Source organism: Neophocaena asiaeorientalis, unplaced genomic scaffold (assembly GCF_003031525.2).
Source record: "Neophocaena asiaeorientalis asiaeorientalis breed wild unplaced genomic scaffold, Neophocaena_asiaeorientalis_V1.1 scaffold166, whole genome shotgun sequence".
In the NCBI taxonomy this organism is placed as follows: Eukaryota; Metazoa; Chordata; class Mammalia; order Artiodactyla; family Phocoenidae; genus Neophocaena; species Neophocaena asiaeorientalis.
Window position 1 is genome coordinate 2735615 of NW_020174933.1, and position 21703 is coordinate 2757317.

At 42.5% G+C, this 21703-nt stretch overlaps 1 protein-coding gene across 4 annotated transcripts in view; it reads right to left on the reverse strand.

Moving 5' to 3' along the window:
* MTR (5-methyltetrahydrofolate-homocysteine methyltransferase) overlaps window positions 1–21479 on the reverse strand; it is a 111375-nt gene extending 89896 nt beyond the window's left edge. The window contains exons 1-6 of one of the 4 annotated variants that reach the window (XM_024761480.1): window positions 21154–21479; window positions 12348–12559; window positions 6229–6318; window positions 3759–3828; window positions 1893–1985; window positions 431–537 (exon numbers count right to left, since the gene is read on the reverse strand). In XM_024761480.1, the coding sequence (XP_024617248.1) occupies window positions 431–537; window positions 1893–1985; window positions 3759–3828; window positions 6229–6318; window positions 12348–12559; window positions 21154–21187 (606 nt within the window). In that variant the 5' untranslated portion in view covers window positions 21188–21479. Of the gene's footprint in view, window positions 1–430; window positions 538–1892; window positions 1986–3758; window positions 3829–6228; window positions 6319–12347; window positions 12563–21013 lie in introns of all 4 variants that reach the window. The other 3 variants (XM_024761479.1, XM_024761478.1, XM_024761481.1) reach the window with 3 other exon arrangements.
* Window positions 21480–21703: the final 224 nt, after the last annotated feature.

Below are 21703 nucleotides of genomic sequence, written 5' to 3' on the forward strand. Positions count from 1 at the left end.
CTGTCTACAAGAGACCCACTTCAGACCTAGAGACATATACAGACTGAAAGTAAGGGGATGGAAAAAGATATTCCACGCAAATGGAAACCAAAAGAAAGCTGGAGTAGCAATTCTCATATCAGACAAAACAGACTTTAAAATAAAGACTATTAGAAGAGACAAAGAAGGACACTACATAAGAGGGAGGGAGACACAAGAGAGAAGAGATATGGGAACATATGTATATGTATAACTGATTCACTTTGTTATAAAGCAGAAACTAACACACCATTGTAAAGCAATTATACTCCAATAAGATGTAAAAAAAAAAAAAAAAGAAAATGAAATCAAGGAATTTGCTTTAACCTTAATAATGGCTATTACAGTCTCCTCACTACTTTAGGGGATGCACCCCAGCCCAGCCCCGCCCCTTTTTTCTCCTTTAACTCACCTTGGCATTGGCAGTATCAAAAATAGTTTCAATGAGTAAGATATCAACCCCACCATCCAGAAGCCCTTTGGCCTGCTCTTTGTATGCTTCAACGAGTTCATCAAATGCTGCAAAAAACAAACCACACTCAGGACATTAGTCATGGACATCCTCTGAAAGCCCAGGACACGCTGAGTTCAGGCCTGGTGCCAGGTGAACTGACCACTGCTGGTTTATAATGCATAATTTAAGGGCAACACCACCTTTTGTAAGAAACATGGCAGTGATGCAAGTTAAACCAGCAAATTGAACACAGATGCTCCTAAACACTTAGCACATGGGCTCACTTCCCATGTGTGAGCCAAGAATGAGTGGCTGGGTGGAAAGGTGTTTGATTTCTTGAGTCCTGGCTCTTACTTTTAAGATCTTTAATATAGATCTTTCCGGGGATGGTGTTAATCAATTCAGGAATGAGCGTGAGGAACAACAGGAGAAATGTGTCACACTGATCTGGATACAACACCGGTTGCATCACATTCTCTCACACCCTCTAGGGTAAAAGTCTGTGGTCCTGTAGATTTTGCTCCTGCCCTCTGACACCAACTCTGTCAGAGAAGAAACCTGCCTGGGGACAATTTCACTCTCAAACACAAAAGTGTCTAATCACTCCTAGATAAAATTTTTTCTAGAAATGTCTACTTCCATCTGAGAGGTCACCCCTCTCCCCATTTGATCTCTCACCCAAGAAAGAAAAGATGCTCATATATTCAATAGAGAAGCCTACTTCATCCTATTCGGCACAAGAGACAGGAAACATTAGCTCCTCACTGCCACACGTCAGCCCAGAATGAGCAACCCCCGGTGGAAAGTGTGGAATCTGTCACCAAAACCTACAATCCACACTTGCCTGAACTTGTCTCCTACACAGAACTCATTACCACGCGTAGCATCATTACTATTCTGCTCTGATCATTTAATACTTTTTGTTTTTTTTGTAGTCTGATGCTTAAGAAATTGACCTAGATTTCTAGGCTTTTCATACACTCTCAATGCAAGTATGCTTATAGATGGTGGTTTACAACGTTTACAATGCTGGCATGCATATATAGCTTAGACTGCTTTCTGATAAATAAAGTGGGAGTCTAGTGGGTTATTCTATAACTGAGCAAGGCCTGGTATCTATTTGTTCAACTTCTCAGTTTAAAGTTTTATTTTGATTGGTTTCATTTCCGCAGCTCATAAAGAAGCCCAAACACAACAACATGCACCTTTGAAAGCAGGCTCAGAATGAGTAATACTAATACTATGACTAATACTAGCGCACTTTTTATTTTAATGTCTACTACATTCCAGGGACTGCTGTAAGCCCTTAAGTCACAATGATCCGTAAGTAGATGCTGGTATTGGCCCCATTTTACAGATTTATAGATTACTGAAACACAGAGGTACTTGCCCAAGGTCAATGATTATATCTCATACTCACTGATGTTCCTGTAATCTGGTCTTTCCACAGATGGGGACACAGAGAGTGTCTTGTTAGTTGGACCCAGAGCTCCTGCCACATACCTCTTAATTCCTTTAGGAAAAGAAAAACAAGTGTGAAATCTCTAAACAGCTCATAAGTTAATACGCTATCAGATTTCCCCTAGAACACAGGTATACAATCCTTTGTCCGTAACTCTGAAATCCAAAAAGCGCAAAAGCCCCATTTTCCTTAATTCATTTGACAACAAAACTTGACCTCTCCTAAACTACAAGAGGCTATTTATAGTCTTTACCTCACTTAGTGGAAGATTCATAGATTTTACTGCAAACAGATGTTTGATTATGAGGCTGTCCTGGATCCCACTGAGGAAATTAAGAAATATAAAGTATGTGCACATGTTACCGCCAAGCCAACCCAAAAAACTCTGAATTCTCACACATGTGGTTTCAAAGAATTTCAGTTAGCAATCCTTTTCTATCACCATAGCTATGCTTGAACAAATGCTCTCTCTCCCTAATCTTAAGAAACCCTGAAGGTCGTGAACATAGGTTTTGCAAAAGTTCTTCACAGTAGCATTGATCTTGAAATGCTCTCCACTGCTGTACTGCAGGGCCTTTGCTGGGGGAAAATAATAAATCACGATTAACAATTATGAAGCCTGAAGTTCAAGTATGAAGCAGATCAAATCTCACATTAAAACTCTTTCATGAATGTTTTAATAAGCTTTCCTCTAGGCTAGAGTCTAGGTGCTTCTAACGGAGCCGGAGATATTGTGTTTCTTACATATGGGAACACAGGCAGGGCCGTAGTGCTCATCACCTTTGGTGGTTTTAACCAGGTGGTTATGCTTTACCATCTAACTGGAGCAAACTACCCACTAGCTGATAGCCCAGCCTTTGAACAGCTTACAAGCCCCGATATTCTTTATCTTCCCCAAAGCTGAACAATAACGTGGGTGTAAGAAAAACGTCCTTGTCTTTCCCTGCTTTAGCTGGTTTGATAGCCTCTGACCTGTGACTTTGTTGGGGCAACAGTCTATGCCCTTCCGATTTCAACATTATCTCTCAGAAATGGAGCGCCTATAAATTGCTTCAGTCTTCATCAGTATGCTGTGTCTAACTTCCCAACAATTTTGCTTTACATCTTCCCTGTCGGCAATAATTTCACGTTTCCAAATCTTACGGGGCTTCATGTATTTCTTCCATTCCTTTCCCACCCTCAAAGCCTCCCCTGAGCTGGTGCCCAAGTGTTCTTATGGAGCCAGCCAGGAGGCTAGTTATTTCAAGGAGGCACTTTTCAAATCCCAGTAAGACTGATTCTCATGCCACCCTCTTTGTGTGCTACACAGCGCCTTCAAAGACACTAGTGGTATAAAGTAGAAGACGCTCAAAAGACAATCTCTCTTTACCTAAATAAGGCAAAATCACAGGGGTGAGGGAAGCTTTCAAGCGAGAAGATCAAATATCTTAATGATCACCAATGTAACCAAAACAGCTGTGCCTCAATAACCAAAAGACGTACTTCCAAAGGGAGACAAATCATTTTAGCTGTAAGTGTACAAGGAAGTCACAGTTCTAGCTACAAAGTTAGGATAAAACACCCAGCAGAGTAAACACAGCGTAAACCCTGAGCCCAAGGCCCAAGGAAACAGAGTCAATTCAGAGGGACACTGAATGCTTGACTATGAAACTGCAGAGAAGTAACTTAAAAACAAGTACGTGATGGTGTCTGCAGTGCTGCTGTAGGCCAACTGTTGTGAAAGGAAAAGGGGCAGTAAGGACAGTATATTATAGCTGAGGATGTCAAAGGAAACATCTTTGTAAAAAAAAAAAAAAAAAAAAAAAAAAAAAAACTGTTCCTTACCTGTCTGGAGAGTTATCTCCTCAGCTGCTTTTCTGGCCACTCCCGCAGAGCACTTGTTCATCCTGTAGGCCTAACACATCAACTGCAAATGTTAGTTTGTCCTTATTTCCCTCCATAAAATAAGGAATTCATGACCTTCTAAAGCACAGTTTTATTCAGTAAGGAAAGGTGGAGTGAATTAGTTTGAGGTCTGAATGAAATCTTAGTCAAAAAGGCCTACCAGCGGCCCCAGCCTTGAGGGCAACAGGAAAAGCAAGAGTCTTTGGGAACTGCTTTTACGGTCTTCCACAGAACCATGAGCCAGCTGGCAAAAAGGGCAATCTCTGGACGTCTGGCATGTCAGAATAAGCTGATGTAGTGAAATATTCTGAGTTAGAAAAAAGCATAGTAATGGAAAAAGCAGGGGCTTCAGAGACAGAAGACCTGGGTTCTAAAACCAGCTCTGTCACTACCTGCCCGGGTGGTTCCCTTAGGAACTCCTCCAGGTCCTGGCTTCCTACACCGTACAATGGTGGGAATCAGTGGGTCTCAAGTTTTTGTAGATTATGAAACTCTTGAGAATTTGGAGAAGGGCCATGAACCCTCTCACTAGGAAATAAAGCAAGCATGCAGAAACATACAAAGTAGTGCCAGCAAGTTTTACCGAAAAACACTCAAGCCCATTCATTTACGTATTATCTGTTGCTGCTTTTGCACTATAATGCTAGCGTTGAGTAGTTGCAAAAGAGACAGTACTAGCCAACAAAGCTTAAAATACTTACTGTCTGGCCCTTAACGGAAAACATCTGCCAACTCCTGCCCTCAAATAATTCCCTTGATGACCCACAAGGCAAGTAATTTCACAAAGCCCCATCACCATAAGGGACAACAGTGTCAGAGAACTCAGGACTACGTGCATGAACACAGAGGCAAGTTCTGGAAAAATCTCACCCAGAAATGGGGACCTCCCACCCAGAAATGGGGACCTCAGCATCTACCATATATTTTCATCATTAACCATTTACAAAACTTGAATATGGAAGCATCCTGTTGACTAAAAAGAAATGAAATCCTTTACCCCACACCCACTAGGATGCCTACTATCAGGAAAAAACAAAAACAAAACAAATGCTGGCAAAGATATGTAAAAACTGGAAACTTGTACACTATTGGTGGGTATACAAAATGATGCAGCCACTGTGGAAAACAGTATGGTGGTTTCGCAAAAAATTAAACATTGAATTAGTGTATAATTCGGCAACTCTACTTCTGGTTATGTATAGATACTCAAAGGAAATGAAAGCAGGGATGAAGAACAGATTCTCTGTACACCGTGCTCATAGTAACACTGTTCACAGGAGCCAAAAGGTGGAATCAGCCCATGTCCCTCAGCGGATGAATGAATAAACAAAATGTGGCATATCCATACGGTGGAATATTATTCAACCTCGAAAGAGTACGATATTCTGATAGATGCTACAACATCAGTGAACCTTAGGGACATTAAACTAAGTGAAACAAGATAAGTCACAAAAAGACAAAAACTGTATGATCCACTCAGATAAGGTAGCTAGGGGAGTTAAATTCATAGAGACAGAAAGTAGAATGGTGGTTTCTAAGGGCTGAGGTGGAAGGGAAAATTGGGAATTATTGTTTAATGGGTACAGAGTTTAAGTTCTACAAGGTGAAAAGAGTTCCATGGACAGATGGTGGTAACGGTAGCACAACAATGTGAATGTACTTAATGACACTGAACTGTACACTTAAAATTGGTTAAAATAGTAAATTTTATGTTACATGTATTTTTCCACAATTTTTTTTTTTTTTTTTTGCAGTACGCGGGCCTCTCACTGTTGTGGCCTCTCCCGTTGCGGAGCACAGGCTCCGGACGCGCAGGCTCGGCGGCCATGGCTCACGGGCCCAGCCGCTCTGCGGCATGTGGGATCTTCCCGGACCGGGGCACGAACCCGCGTCCCCTGCATCGGCAGGCGGACTCTCAACCACTGCGCCACCAGGGAAGCCCCTGTGAAGCCTTTTTAAGTTGGGTGACAGATTTGGTTTCCTTTCTTAAAAAAATTGTGGAAAGGGCTTCCCTGGTGGCGCAGTGGTTGAGAGTCCGCCTGCCGATGCAGGGGACGCGGGTTCGTGCCCCGGTCCGGGAAGATCCCACATGCCGCAGAGCGGCTGGGCCCGTGAGCCATGACACAGAACTGTGCACATGGCCAATCATTATGCTTTTATTCAAGTCACTGCATAATGAGTATCGTTTTTATTTGATTATTACTTGCCCATAAAGAAACCAGCTGGAAAATGAATGGGCTGTTGTGTGTATAAGCAGAAGCGATTCTAACCATTTTCCCCATCTGACCACCAATAATAGATAACTAGGCATTAGCTTGACTCTGCAGCTTTGACTGGTTTCTCACTAGCAATTACCAATGCAGCAAATGCTCATGAATATCTTAGATACAAGGAAAAATGAAATCCTTACCAAGTGTTCGAGGCCATAGTCAGCTTGGGCAATAGCAGTGCTGCTAAAAGTATTTGTTTCAATGATATCTGCCCCAGCCAGCAAGTAATCCTGCCACGAGAGAAAGTAATGTCAATGCTATGAGTTTTAGAATCCCTGTCCCCCAACAATAAACTAGTCTTTTCCTCACCAAGGCCACCAAACATCTTTTGACCACTTACTAAGCGCAAGGCACTGTAATAGATAGAGGCTGGGGATGCAAAAAGACCTAAGGATTTCATAGAAAGGCCTGTGATATGAATAAATAAGCACAGAACTTGAATTCAGACAAAGTTCACTTGCGGTATGAATTGAGTCAAGTTCCTTAAACTCTGAGTTTCAGTTTCCTCATTTGAAAATAGTATAACCCTACTTCACCGGGTGGCCAGATCACACACCAAGCTTCTGGCGCACGATGGCCAAGGAACATTCCTTCTGTTCCTTTGCCAGCTCTCTGCTTCAGCACAGTCAGAACCCTGCTGAGAAGCGCGCTACCTCTGCAGTCTTGATTCTGACCACAGTTGTTTCAGTGCACAGCTCCTGGTCCCTCTGAGCCACATCTGCACCCTTACGAAACCCTGAGGACCTCGGTGCCCTCTGGTTCTCCCTGTTTGAAACATTTCTGCCTTGTTTCACTCTTTGGACACCACCTCAACCTCAATCCGATGAAAATTCTGGAATCTCTTGGTTTTCCAATAGTGAGTAAGCCCAACCCCACCTAAGCAGATGTACACTGTTTGCAGAAGAGCTGGGAAATGAAAACCAAGATTCACACATTTATAATAAGTCACAAACATCCCAACTATCTATCACTAGGGAAATGACTAAATAAACTATAATATGTCCTTTTTATTACATGCTATGTGGCAGCTAAAAAACAGTGTGCACATATATCTACATACACTAACACGGAAAATCTCCGAAAGTATTGAGTAGAAAAACAAAATTGACTGATATGTGAACCATGACACCATTAAGTTTAAAACATACATACACACAAATAGTACTGAGTTTTCTACAGAGATCTATATGTATACATGTACATACGTAATATATACCTATACATAAATGCATAACAAATGATCTGGAAAGACATACATCAACTAGTATAAGTGGTTATCTCTGGGGAAAAAATAGAAATTTGGAGTAGTGGTTAAAAGGGAATTTATTCTTATCTATGTGTTCTGTTTTATAAGAACAAATTAAAATTTAGTTTTTCAACAAAGAGCAAGAAAAACTGAAAACAACCTTAATGCCTAAGAATAAGGTTAAGTAAATGATGATATATATGTAGAATAGATTATTATGAAGTTATTAAAACCATCTCTCAGGATATTTAATGCTCATGGTATTAAGTAAAAAATGCAAATTATAAAATAGTATGAAGCAATAATATTCCCAATTTAATTTTAAAAATCCAAACACAGAAAACTAGACTGAAATATAAATTAAAATATGTGAATGGCAATTATGTCTTGGTATCAATATTACAGGTGGTTTCAATTTTCTCCTTTATGCTTTCTATAGCATCTAGCTAGACATTTTATTTTTGTAACAATGAACACATATTGTCTTTATAATTAGGGAAAAAATATTTCTAAATTCCTAATTATAATTTTCTCCAATTGTGTGTAGATTTAAATTTTTAAATAATATAAAGTTCAAAAGGTGTTTCTTCTAGCTCTTTACCCTTTCTCTCCACCTTCTTTCCCAGAACAATATCCCACTCATGAGCCCTGGATATGACAACCCTGAGATTCCAAGCCTATTCTCACCAATTTAAAACACGTGTGATATGGGCAAGCTACTTAATTTCTCCTCAGTTTTCCCATGAATCAATAGAAAGCTGTCAAGATTAAAGGAGGCCATTAATGACAGCAAGGCCACAGGCTACCAACAGGTGTTTTAAATATTGGTTCCTGTTGGTCTCAGCCTACCAACAGTGATGGGCTAGGAATGCCTGATGCACTCACATAGGCCCTTACCGCCTGTGCTGAGCCAGGACCGAGCCAATGCCACTGCTACACTGGAGCTACTGGTTCTTATTATGATTGCAAGACTCACCTCAGCAACAACCATCAGGGAACTTTTGAAAAAAACAAGGTTTATTACTCACAGGCATGCCCGGGGCCATACAGTGAGGTAGCTGGGGGAAGGTGGGGGTTGGGCAGGAATGACTGAGAAAACCAGGGGTTCTGCCTTTATTGGGGTCAATGCAGGGGTGCCTAGGGTTTTGTGGGTTCACTCTTTATTGGAGAACTTAAAACCTAAGAGCAGAAATTAGGGCTCAGGAAGGAAAAAGCAGGGTAATTCATCGAGGTTACCCAGGGCTTTCTAAAAAGGGAATTTCATGGCTGGGGGAAGCCTGGTTCCTGGTCTGGCTGTTTAGCTAGCAGATGTGTCACACAGCTGGCAGGGTGTTTACTGACATGGATGCCTCTGAAACGATGCCTCCGCAACCAAAAGCTTAATGTCAGGCACTTACATTACAATCAAAAAAGCTTAGTGTCAGACACTTATACTTCAAATAGGACCTGGCCATTCCATTAAAATTAAGTATCAGGGGATCAGCTCTATGGTCAGTAACTCCACTAGAAATAACTAAGTGTGAAAATCACCCAGTCTTTTTCCCTTCCTCATCCATGAACATGACACAGTCTCTATATCCAGAGAACTCCAGCTAGTCAATGTTCCCCCACGAATGGGACAGCTAGGTTACACCTTATGGTATTTACAGTCATTTTTGCTTCATGTCCCTATCTTGGGAAACTTGCTGTTCTATCTACATGCCTATCTAACTCACAGGACAAAAATTTATTCCCTCAAAAAACATTTACTGGGACTTCCCTGGTTGCGCAGTGGTTAAGAATCCGCCTGGCAATGCAGGGGACAAAGGTTTGAGCCCTGGTCCGGGAAGATCCCACATCCGCAGAGCAACTAAGTCCGTGTGCCACAGCTACAGAGCCTGCGCTCTAGAGCCTGTGAGCCACAACTAGTGAGCCCGGCCAACAACTACTGAAGCCCATGCTCCTAGAGCCCGTGCTCCACAGCCAGAGAAGCCACCACAACGAGAAGCCCGTTCACCGCAACGAAGAGTAGCCCCTGCTCGCTGCAACTAGTGAAAGCCTGCGTGCAGCAACAAAGACCCAATGCAGCCAAAAATAAATAAATAAATAAATAAATTTTATTTTTAAAAAAAACTTACTGACTTACTATGTGCAAGATACTGTTTTAGGCAGTAGGGATTCAGTAGTGAAAAGCAGGCCCAAATTCCTGCTCTCAGGAAGCTCATACTCTAGTGATAATCCACTTGAATAAGGACAAAGCCACACGTCATGGGCTGGGCTGGATGTCCGGGGTTGGGGGGAGGGTGGTGATTTCACCAACTGCATAATAAGAACTGATGTTTGTACCCACGCCAAGCAATTCATACCCATGATGGCATTCCCAATCCACAATATACTGGAATTTTATAATGCAATTTGACTACATAGTCTCAGGCCTCGCAGAAAAACTCGTAGAACCAAAACTCTTCAAGAACCAACTTAAAATCTTCCAGTAACTACAATTTCCATTATGACCAAAGGAAAGGCATTCCTAGTTCTTCTTCAAATGAAAACCATTCTGCATCTTATCTAGAACAAAGTCTTGACCACCCAAGAGAAGAATCCTTTCCACCCTCAATGAATCATTTAATCACTGATTCGTTTGAGTTTTTTTTTCTTTAAGAAGAGTCTGTAAAGCAATTATACCCCAATAAAGATGTTTAAAAAAAAAAAAAAAGAGTCTGAAAGGCAACAAAAGCAAAAAATAAATAAGTGGGACTACATCAAACTAAAAAGCATCTGCATAGCAAAGGAAACCATCAACAAAATGAAAAGGCAACCTACTGAATGGGAGAAAATATTTGCAAATCATGTGTCTGATAAGGATATCCAAAATACACAAAGAACTCATACAACACAGTAGCAAAAAAAAATCCAAACAATCCAATTCAAAAATGGGCAGAAGACAGGACTTCCCTGGCGGTCCAGTGGTTAAGACACCACACTTCCGCTGCAGGGGGTGCAGGTTCGATCCCTGCTCAGGGAACTAAGATCCTACATGCCTCACAGCACGGCCAAAAAAAAAAAATGGGCAGAAGATCTGAATAGACATTTTTCCAAAGAAGACATACAGATGGCCAACAGGTACATGACAAGATGCTCAACATCAATAATCATTTAGGGAAAATGCAAATTAAAACCACAAGATATCGGGCTTCCCTGGTGGTGCAGTGGTTGAGAATCTGCCTGCTAATGCAGGGGACACGGGTTCGAGCCCTGGTCTGGGAAGATCCCACATGCCACGGAGCAACTAGGCCCGTGAGCCACAACTACTGAGCCTGCGCATCTGGAGCCTGTGCTCCGCAACAAGAGAGGCCACAATAGTGAGAGGCCCACGCACCGTGATGAAGAGTGGCCCCCGCTTGCTACAACTAGAGAAAGCCCTAGCACAGAAACGAAGACCCAACACAGCAAAAATAAATTAATTAATTAATAAAAACTCCTACCCCCAACATCTTAAAAAAAAAAACAAACCACAAGATATCACCTCTCACCTATCAGAATGCCTATTATCAAAAAAATAAGAAATAACAAGTGTTGGCAAGGATGTAGAGAAAAGGGAATCCTCTCACACTGTTGGCAGGAATGTAAATCTGTGCAGCCACTATGGAAAACAGAATGCACGTTCCTCAAAAATTAAAAATAGAACTACTATATGATCCAGCAATTCTATTTCTGGGTAATATCCAAAGAAAACAAAAACACTAACTCTAAAAGATAGATGCACCCCCATGTTCACTGCAGCATTATTTACAGTTGCCAATATATGGAGACAATCTAAGTGTCCACTGATGGCTGAATAAAGGAAATGTTATATGTATATGCAGTGGAATATAACTGAGCTATAAAAAAGAAAGAAGGTGGTTGCCAGAGGTGGAGGGTGGAGGGGAGGGGAAATGGATGAAGGGGTCAAAAGGTACAAACTTCCAGTTATAAAATAAATAAGTCATGGGGATGTAATGTACAACATGGTGACTATGTTTAATACTACTGTATTGTATATTTGAAAGTTGCTAAGAAAGTAGATCTTAAGAATCCTCATCACAAGGAAAAAAAAATTGCAACTGTGTAGGGTAACAGATGTTAGCTAGACTTACTATGGTGACCGTTTCACAGTATATACAAATTTCAAATCATGACATTGTACACCTGAAACCAATGTTATGTTCTTTGTCAATTATGCCTCAATTTTTTTAAAAAAAGTCTGAAACACCTATAACAATGCCCTTCTCCAAAAGATAAGACTTTCTCACTTCCCTGGTAAATATGTTTGTCCTTCAAATTGAATGCAGACCAGAAAAACAGATTAAATCACCTTATTATCTCTTCTAGTCATAATCCTATGAAATTCCCATGATAACCTATGAAACAATTTAGTCCTACACTTATTTTTAAATTTTAAAAGCCTAGCAATACCCAGTTACTTGCTTCTGATTTCTTTATGTTGGCTAGCCATTTTTATTAATTTATTTATTTTTTGGTCATGCCACACAGCTTGCAGGATCTTAGTTCCCTGACCAAGGCTAGTCATTTTTTTTAAAGACAGGAAAATGGCATGAAAGAACACGGGTTTTCAAGTCAGTAAACCTCTGTAACGTCAGGCAAGTTATTTAAACTCTGAGGTGCTCAGTTTCCAAATCTACAAAATGAGAATAACAACTACCTTTCAGTGTTACTTCATCAGGGCTGTTGTGGTGACTTAAATAAGTTAGTGTAGGTAAAAACCCTAATTTGTCCAGGATTTTATGGTTTTTCACTGTCGTTGAAATGCCTCAAAGGCAGAAAACCTGCCCTCCTCATTTCCTTATCTTGAATTCTCAATACGACTTTTATATGGTGCCCAAAACCTGCTTTCTGAATAAGGCACCTCTGTCCGAACAAATCACCCCTTTCTTCTCTCTCCCCCAGAGCACTTGGCCCAGTGGTCTGCCCTCAGGACACCAAAGGCCTTTCGGAATGACAGGATGAAAATATAAGAACCTGGGGATGCTTTACCTTATGGATTTGGTAAATGACATCAGGCTGAGTTATACTTAAAATGTCATTGTTGCCTTTCAGGGGCCTGGCGTGATCTTTAAATTCTTGTCCTCGGAAGTCGTCTTCACTCAGCTTGTGCCGCTGGATCATGGTCCCCATCCCTCCATCAAGCACCATAATCCTCTCCCGCAGGATGGCGTCAATCTCATCCTGCAGGGTCTTCTTCATTCCTGCTTTAAAGAAAGTGAAAATCGGACTTTACAAAATGAAAGGGGGAAAACTTGTGTGGAGAGGGAGTGTAGACTAAATTATACTAACTCACAACAGGGAGTAAATAGGGCTCATAAAACACGTGCTTGTAACCTTGAGGCATTTGAAAAATGCTGCCCCAGAATGTTTACATTAAATAACAATGCTTAATGAAATAGGACACTGTACACAGCACAGAATCACTGGTAAAGCACCACACCAAGGTTAAAGTAGGCTCTAGTTGTTCCTGTTTCGAAGATGAGCAAAACAGGCAGCAAAGAGCCCAGTGTTAACAAGGCCAGGCCACCTGCTGGAGAACATCTTTAGGGCTCTCCGTTGGTTCTGTGCATGCGTCCCCTCAATAAGGAGATTTAGCTTGATAATTGAAAGCCATCAATAATTCCAAACTGCCATTTAGACTGTTAACTTTGACGGTCTCTCCCACCTACTGCCAGAACTCACGTAGCCTACACACAGGGTTTTCCTCACCCCTGCTCCACCTCTGGACCGATGACTGCTTAACACCCTGGAGCTTCTCAACTCTCCCTGTGCCCTTGACTTCCCCTAATTCCCGGTCCTCAAAAGCCCCAAGGCCTACTCCTTCCAATCCTACTTTATGGTCTCCAAGAACTACTGGAAAGCCACAAAACCATGCTGTTTGGAGTCACTGAAAATTCCTAACATGGAGCCTCTTGTTTGGTTCACCTTTTCTCGGCACTCTCAACACTTCCCACACCTGCTGTCCCAAACCTCTGCTTGATTTTGGCACCAAATCCTTCTCATCCTTTTCACTCACAGGTGATTTCACCTAATCCTGTACAAAAGAGTCTTCTTTGGGGAGCTCCTCAAATTCACCCCCCTCCACCTCAAAATCCTCTTGCAGCTCGGCTCCCTCTGTACCTAAAGAAGAGCACTTGACCAGCGCCACCCACACCTCCCACTGCTCCTCCCTTCCAACTCCGCCCCCCCACCCCCGCCAACCCCAGGCAGCTCTAGCTCAACCTGTCTTCTCGCTGTGGTTTCCTCCTCTGCCTCTCTACCGCAATTACTCTCCAAAGGCACCCACGACCTTCGAATTCTCAAATACTGGCTCCAACCTTAGACCCAGATTTCAAGGTGTCCACCTGTGATGGCCCCCTAGAATACCCACCTGCCCCTCAATCTATTATCCAAATCCAAACCTGTCAAATTTCCTGTCTGATCTCCCTGTTTCTGTGAATGGCACCACCCTTCCCAGAAGCCTGACCTGACAACCTCAGTGTCAACTGACTCCTCACTCGCCCTGATAACCAGCATCTACTCAGATCTCAAGCCCTATAGATCTGGCATCCAAAATGCCATTCATGGACTTCCCTGGTGGTCCAGTGGTTAAGACTCCACACTTCCACTACAGAAAGGGGGCATGGGTTTGATCCCTGGTCAGGGAACTAAGATTCCACATGCCAAGTGGCATGGCCAAAAGAACCCCCAAAAACCAAAAAAGCATTCACAGTGGGCCCACCTTCCATCCCCAGTGCCACCCTTTCTTCAAGCCCTTACTACACATCCCAGACATCACAGATCCTCTCTGAGCTTCAGTTTGCATCCATGAACACTGAGAATAACAATACCTGTTCATCCTACCTCATGGAGTTGTCTTACGGGTTAAATGGGATCAGATATGAAGATGCTTTGTAAAAAATCAAGTGTCCTACAAAGGTAAGAGATTACGACCACCGGGGTGACTGTACCTGGTCACCCTACATTCCAACCCATCCTATGCACCACGACCAGATTCATCTTCCTAAAGTACAAGTTTAAACCAGCTGCTTCCCTTGCTCAAAAACCTTCATCAATCCCTTACTGCCGGGCTTCCCTGGTGGCACAGTGGTTGAGAGTCCACCTGCCGATGCAGGGGACACGGGTTCGTGCCCCGGTCCGAGAAGATCCCACATGCCGCAGAGCGGCTGGGCCCGTGAGCCATGGCCACTGAGCCTGCGCGTCCGGAGCCTGTGCTCCACAACCGGAGAGGTCACAACAGTGAGAGGCCCGCGTACCGCAAAAAAAAAAAAAAAAATCCCTTACTGCCCACCAAAGTTACAAGTTATTCACCACAAATCACAATGACACCCACCTCTGCTGTCAACATGGCCTTCTGTGCTCCCTAAAAGTGGAACAAAGCTGGAATAAAATGCAGCTGGCTCTAAGCTATTTGAGCCTCTTGGAGGAAAAGACTGTGACTACACCAACTGATCGCTGTCCCTAGCAATACCAAGGACAGTACCTGGCACCTAAGTGTTCAGTAACTCTTTCCTTAATTGAGACAGCAAAAAGTGAGGAAAGATGAGAAAGAAGAGAAGGTCATCTAAAACCCAAACCAGTAATGTATGAAAACTTGTAATTTGGCATTGGGTGCAAATTTACAAGCCAGCGCTGTCTTACTGTTCAGAGTCTTAGGTACTCAATACAGAAACAGGAGCTAAATGAAGGCTACAGAGCTATTTTGACTGAGTTACTCCTAATAGGCTTCAGAAAGGTTGCTCTAGCAACCCGCAAGGCAAATTTGCCAATATCTGGTTTCTTTCCCAAAGGACATTATGCTTATTTCAGGGTTTACTATTCCTTTCCAAAACCAACTCACTGGCTAATTCTGTTTATTGAACTGACAGGTGAAAGAAAACTCTTCCTGAAAAAGGAACAAAGTTAAGATCCAATGATCTGACCAGTAGTACTTCAAGTACCAAAGGAAAAAAATCACTTCCTGGGAATGTGAAGAAAAGCAGGGCTTAATGAGACATGTATAATAGAAAGATTGGTAGGCAATCCGGCAGTGGTCCAGTCATTTCCAGCTAAAGTCAAAAAAGGCAATTCAGGTGTGGCATTAATTTGGACACCCCATGATGTGGTTGTCCTATCAGCTAATAAGCACCCAGAATTTGACATGATTAAGTTAATGTTGACGACAAAAAAAGCCAAGAAATTGGGGTTTTAGTCCTCACTCTCATAAGTAGCTATGGGGTTTTGGACAAGACTGTTTCTGAAAAACGGAGAAATATGCCCCGCCTTTATCACAGAAAGTGTGATAAGAGAATGAAACAATGTGTTTGAAAGCAAATTTCAGATGTTAACAGCTGGGACTCTCAAATCACACAAGTCATGAAATGAGACATATATCCTTCACATAAACAGCCCGTAAATGTTAATGACTCTTACTATGTCATTATTATTGCATAGCTGATAAAAAGTGGAGCTGGGCTTGAAACTCTAAAGGTTGCTTTCTATATACTACAGTGTCCAGCAGACCATGAAAAAGCATCACATAAGCCTGAAGCTATCAGCTCTGTTCATCTTGGGGCAGGAAGCAGGGATGGCATGTTTATAGGTTTGGAAATGAACATGAATGTGGCAGAGGGAAGACAATACTCAGTGAAAACTTTTAAATGGAGATCCTTTCAGATGGGGAATAAGAAGAGAGAAGATTAAAAACTTTAACCTATATGCTCAACTGAGTTCCTTTTTTCTTAAAAGAATGCAGCTGCAATCCACCCTGAAATAAGAGCATGTGAGCTTAAGTAGGTGTGACTGAATCACCCAACTGTGGGCGCACAGGGTGTGGACATGGTGGGGGGGGGGGGGTAAGGGATGCATCTGAAATTTAAAAAGTATTCAAACCTTCTAGGAAAAAAAAAACCGTCTTTTCCACAATGAAATATGCCTTTGGCATCAGCAAAATAGTCAAATCACTATCATATTATTTACATGTCTTTGTCCTCCTATCTCCTCCACTGACCACCTGCACAGATGCTTAAGGAGACAGGAAGAAGAAAGGAGAAATTAACGAAACGACATAAGAAATGCCCCACCTCCTCCCACCCTGGTCTAGCTCATCAGTGTTGGTTTGGCTTTTCTCTACTCACTGCAAATCTGACAATGGAGTGCACCTCACTTCTCCCATTTTCATAGGAAGTCTAAGCATTTTTTCATGAGGCCTCCACTGTATTCACTTCTCAAATCAGAAATATAGATTGTTTTCAATCTGTAAGACAGTTCACTATAGGGACTTCCTTGGCCGTGCAGTGGTTAGGACTCTGGGCTTCCACTGCAGGGGGCACAGATTCGATCCCTGATCAGGGAACTAAGATCCCGCATGCTGCGTGGCAAAGCCAGAAAAAAAAAGATAGTTCACTATTTACCATAAAACAACCCCATCCCCACACATACAAATTGTGATATCTTGTTAAGAGTCATCACATATGTAAGAGATCAAAGGTTTTTTGTAAACTCTAGACAAAACATGTGAATTTTTATGAGAAACTTGATAAACTTACTCTGTAACTTATGTGGAAGACTAAAAGTCCAGAAAGAGCTAAGTTAGCTTTTAAAAAGTAGGAAGAGACTATTTGGCCTACCAAATACTATGATATACTACAAAACAATATCATAAAATAAGGAAAGTAAAATATAGAATATCTTTATTACTTAGCATAGGGAAAGACTTCCAAAGACTCAAAAAGCTCAACCTATAATGTTAAAAAAAAAAAGGTGAATTTGATTACATAAAAACTAAGAATTTCTGTTAAATGAAAGTCACCACAGACAAAAGTAATAAACAGATTATGAATTGGAGGAAGATTCTGCAATGTCTATAACTGAAAGGGACTGGGAATTCCCTGGCAGTCCAGTAGTTAGGACTCCGCACTTCCACTGCTGGGGGCCCAGGTTAGATTCCTGCTCAGGGAACTAAGGAGGAACTAAGATTCCGCCTCAGGGAACTAAGATTCCGCCTCAGGGAACTAAGATTCCACAAGCAGCACAGCACAGCCAAAGAAAAAAAAATTAAAAAAAAAAAAAAAAAAGGTGTAAGTGAAAGGGACTAACATCTATAATGTACCAGGAGCTCCTACAAATCAATTAAGAAATCAAATAGAAAAATGGGCAAAAGATGTGAATAAGCAAACCAAGAGAAGGAAAAATTGAATAATCAACAAGTATATGAAGAGATGCTCCAATTCATTAACTATCAAAGAGACAGGAATTTAAACAAGACAAAACCAATATATACACAATGGATGGGCAATAATTAGAAGACTGGATAATGCCAAAGAAAATCTGAACTCTTGCTTTTTGGAACATAGACAGATACAGCCATTGTGGAGAGCAGCCTAGCAGGAGTCAGTAAAATTAAGCATGAGGAAAACCCAACAATCTTACTCCTGGTACTTCCCAAACAAAGTCTCCATCGATCCACAGAGAACAAATCAGAGGACGTTTATAGAAGCGGCAAGTTGCAGACAACCTTGGGCAATGGCAAAGTCAAATGTGCAGGATGCTCATGCAGACTGCTACTGGGTGGTAGCCGGATCTACCTGTGTGTTGCTCTACTGTACGGACAGAATACTGAGGGAGAAAGTTAGAAATGACTAACTACCAGGTTTAGATTTATATGAATTAAAAATACATACACAGACTAGAGTCTACAAGGAAATGTACAAATATGTGGAAGTATGTGAAACAGGAGCAAGAGAACTGTGAACAGAAAATAGAGGCAAAAGGGAACACATAATAAAAAAAATATGAGTGGAAATTGTAAGGATTGAACCCAAAACTCCTCTGCAACTGAGGTCCTTAAAAATCCAATGCATCTACATTTTCCACATGTTTATTTATCCTTTGGGGGATAACGTAAGATTTACCATAAGAGAAACTAAAAGATCCTCCTCCCGTATTTGTTAGCATAAGTGCTCACTGTTCTAATCTTTATGTGTTCCGCAAGACTTTCCAGTAGGGGATTATCTTTCACTGGCTTCTAACCACCACTGCTCCTCCAGAACCTTCTCATAAGAGTAAGTCACCTTAACAATTCTCCTTTCCCTTGGCAGGGTGAGCATTTGTTGAAATGCTGCTCTCCCATAAACAACAAAAACAACAAATCAAACCTCTGGTATTTATCTGTATTCAGTTCATTAGGTCTAGAACATTCTGTACATTTTGTGTGTGTGTGTGGTATGCGGGCCTCTCACTGTTGTGGCCTCTCCCGTTGTGGAGCACAGGCTCCGGATGCACAGGTCCAGCAGCCATGGCTCATGGGCCCAGCCGCTCCGTGGCATGTGGGATCTTCCCAGACCGGGACACGAACCCGTGTCCCCTGCATCGGCAGGCGGACTCTCAACCAGTGCGCCACCAGGGAAGCCCTAGAACATTCTGTACATTCTGTACATTTTACTCCTGACTAGTCAGGTTCTAAACAGAGCAGATTCTCCCTAACATCTTTCACAGTAGAAGTTTTGCAGGTCCTTCATTTAACTGACTAGTTACAACAGTGTCTCAGAAATACTTTTAAGTTTAACATATATATGTATTATATAGATATGCAGTCCAGAAGAGAGAGTCCTTGTCTAGCGAGCCTAAGAGATCACAGTATTTTTCCCAGTTTGAGAGGACCTAGCCAATGTATTTTGTTTATTTGGGTGATTTTTTTTCTACCACTAACGTTTTATTTCCCAGTAATAATACTGTGATTCATAATAAGTGTTCCAAAGAATAAACAAACATGGGTTAACTGGTTAAAACACCAATTAGATGTTGAGGTGGGTAAGTCAGATACTATCACCTTTAAGAACCATCCTGAAGAATGACAAGATGAAGGCATAAACAAATAAACCCCTAATACACAGGATTTTAGATAATAAATTAGTGTCAGGAACACATTTCCTCTGGGGATAGAATGATCCCATGTAGCTGATTTATTTAGGACTCCCATATCCACTGCACTAACTGGGGAACACACAGAGCAAGGAAAAGAAGTTTTCATTTTCTGCATTGTAAACAAATGATCCCAACACATTCTCAGCAGTTTCCTGACTTTACTGTATTAAAGACTATCTTACTGCTGCCCTATAAGTCCCTTGCAAGATACTTCATTTTTGAATCTCTAACTTCTAGGTTGCACCAACTTGCTACACTTTGTAGACATCTCTCTGCTGTGCAATGTTCCATTTCTGAAATATACTATTTCCGCTTTGATTTTAATAAGGCAGGGAAGAATTAGAATCAGGTAACTGGCTGATATCAATTCACTGGCTCATTTAGTCATTCTTTCATTAATCACTTAACAACTGAGTTCCAGATAACATAGATAGCAAGGATGAAACTAAGAAATGTTTAGAAGCTGTAGTTAAACTTTTCTCACAAGAAGTATTTGCTAGCCCACCAGCCTCTTTCCTAAGCGGGTACAACCATGGTCTGAGGTCATGGACATTTAGGCTTAAGGCCTGACCTCGAGATTCAAGAATTTCCAGTTCTTCATTAAAGAGCTTCACTAAGACTGGACACCAATAAGTAACTAAGTAAGGGTTTTTAGGAAGTTAAAACCTGATTCTCACCCCAACATACAGGCTGCCCACACAGAGAGAAGCTGCAGAAGTGAGCCTTGGGGTCAGGGAGCTGAGCTACATTCAAATACTCAACAATTTTCCTTTCATCTGCTGTACAAAGATCACTCAATATTCAAACTATTCTAAATCTTTAGAGGCATTCTGCTGCTGGATAAGGGAAATCACATACCTCCTTTTTTAATTAAACGGGGAGGGGAAGGCCAGAAGTCATCGGTAAGAGATATTGTTCAAATAAATAAATGACACCCCTGCGAGAGATACAGGTCTTACTTTATAGCAACAGTGATCAAATGTTTCTCAGTCATAGTTCCACTTGTTTCATGAACAATTCTAACGGTCCCATTTATCAGGACCTTACAATCTAAAGGGTCACTAGCTCACCTCTGAAAAATTTCTGAGTTATGAATTCAGTCTTCACGCTCCTCCCTGAGCTGAACAGCATCATCTGTCATAGCATTGCTACTGTTCCGTCCTTATTACTGATTCTCTTGTTTCTTCATTTTCTACTTCATACCTCACATGTTTTTATGGGTGTATTTGTCCACAAATTATAATCAGGGACGGCATTAAAGGCCCAGAGTTCATTTTAAAGCTGAAAATATATTCTGTTCTTGTGCTAAACTAGTTTGTTCGTTTTTTTCTCCTCATTGTTGATGCCGGAGCTACCAACATCAAAATCACTCAGGATTATTACTCCACATCCCGACCTACTGTGTACTGTGTACTGTGTACCACATCCCGACCTACTGAAGTGGAAAATAAAACTTCAACGCAGTTTTAAATAGTTCTCTGGGCTTCCTTACCTCTCAGCGCCTGAACCTTCTTTGGCTTAGGTGCTCAGTAAACATATTCTGAATGAGAACGTTCAATCATGCAAAACTTCCATAAGGCCCTGCAGGAATATGCTACGTCAAACTGCAAAGTGTAGTTACCTTGACGTTCAGAATGTGTTTCGGGGGCATTGCGGGTAGGGGGTGTGCTCTACGGATTTGATGGTTTGTTTGCCTGGGGAGGAAGGGGGAAATGGGTGGAGGAAAGGAACGCAGCAAGAAAACGTGGTACCTCAGGGCTCCTCCGCAAGTTCAAAGGCGCCGCCCGCCCACGGGGAAACCTAACCAGGTGTCTCCGGGTGGTGACTGAATCACCCCAGGGATTAGGAGGCAATAAATCACCGAAGCGCGGAGAGCGGGTCGCAGCGTTACCGGATGGCGTCAGGTCGTGGAGCGCGGGGGACATGCTGCGGTGTCCTCTCCTCCTCGGGCCGGGGACGCGGCGGGGAAGACGCACCCTCCCTCCACACGTGACGGCCCAGAGCCACGCCAGCCAGCGCGGGGCCAGTGGTTCACAGAAGGCCGGAGTCCGGGGGACAATGAGGGAGGGGCCTCCCCTCAGGACCCTGGCGCGGCGCGGCGACGACAGGCGGACCCCTGGCCCAGACCACTGCACAAGCACGTGCTTTCTTCTCGGCCACCTGGCCTGTCCTCGGCAAGGGCCTGGCGGCTAGACCCGCGCGACCGGAGGCCGGGTCGCCGGGAGGGCGCGGGATAGACCCGAAGAGGAGGACGACGTGGCGGTCGAGGCGCCGGCCGAGACTCTGACTCCCCTCAGGGTTTGGGGAAACTCAGAATTCTGTTAGTTTCTGCGCGCAATCGAGCCTCAGCGTGGGAGGACCCGCCCTTCAGGCCTGTGATTGGTCTGTAGGAGCTCGTCGCGGCTCTATGGGCTGCTAGATCTCAACCACTCACCTGAGGC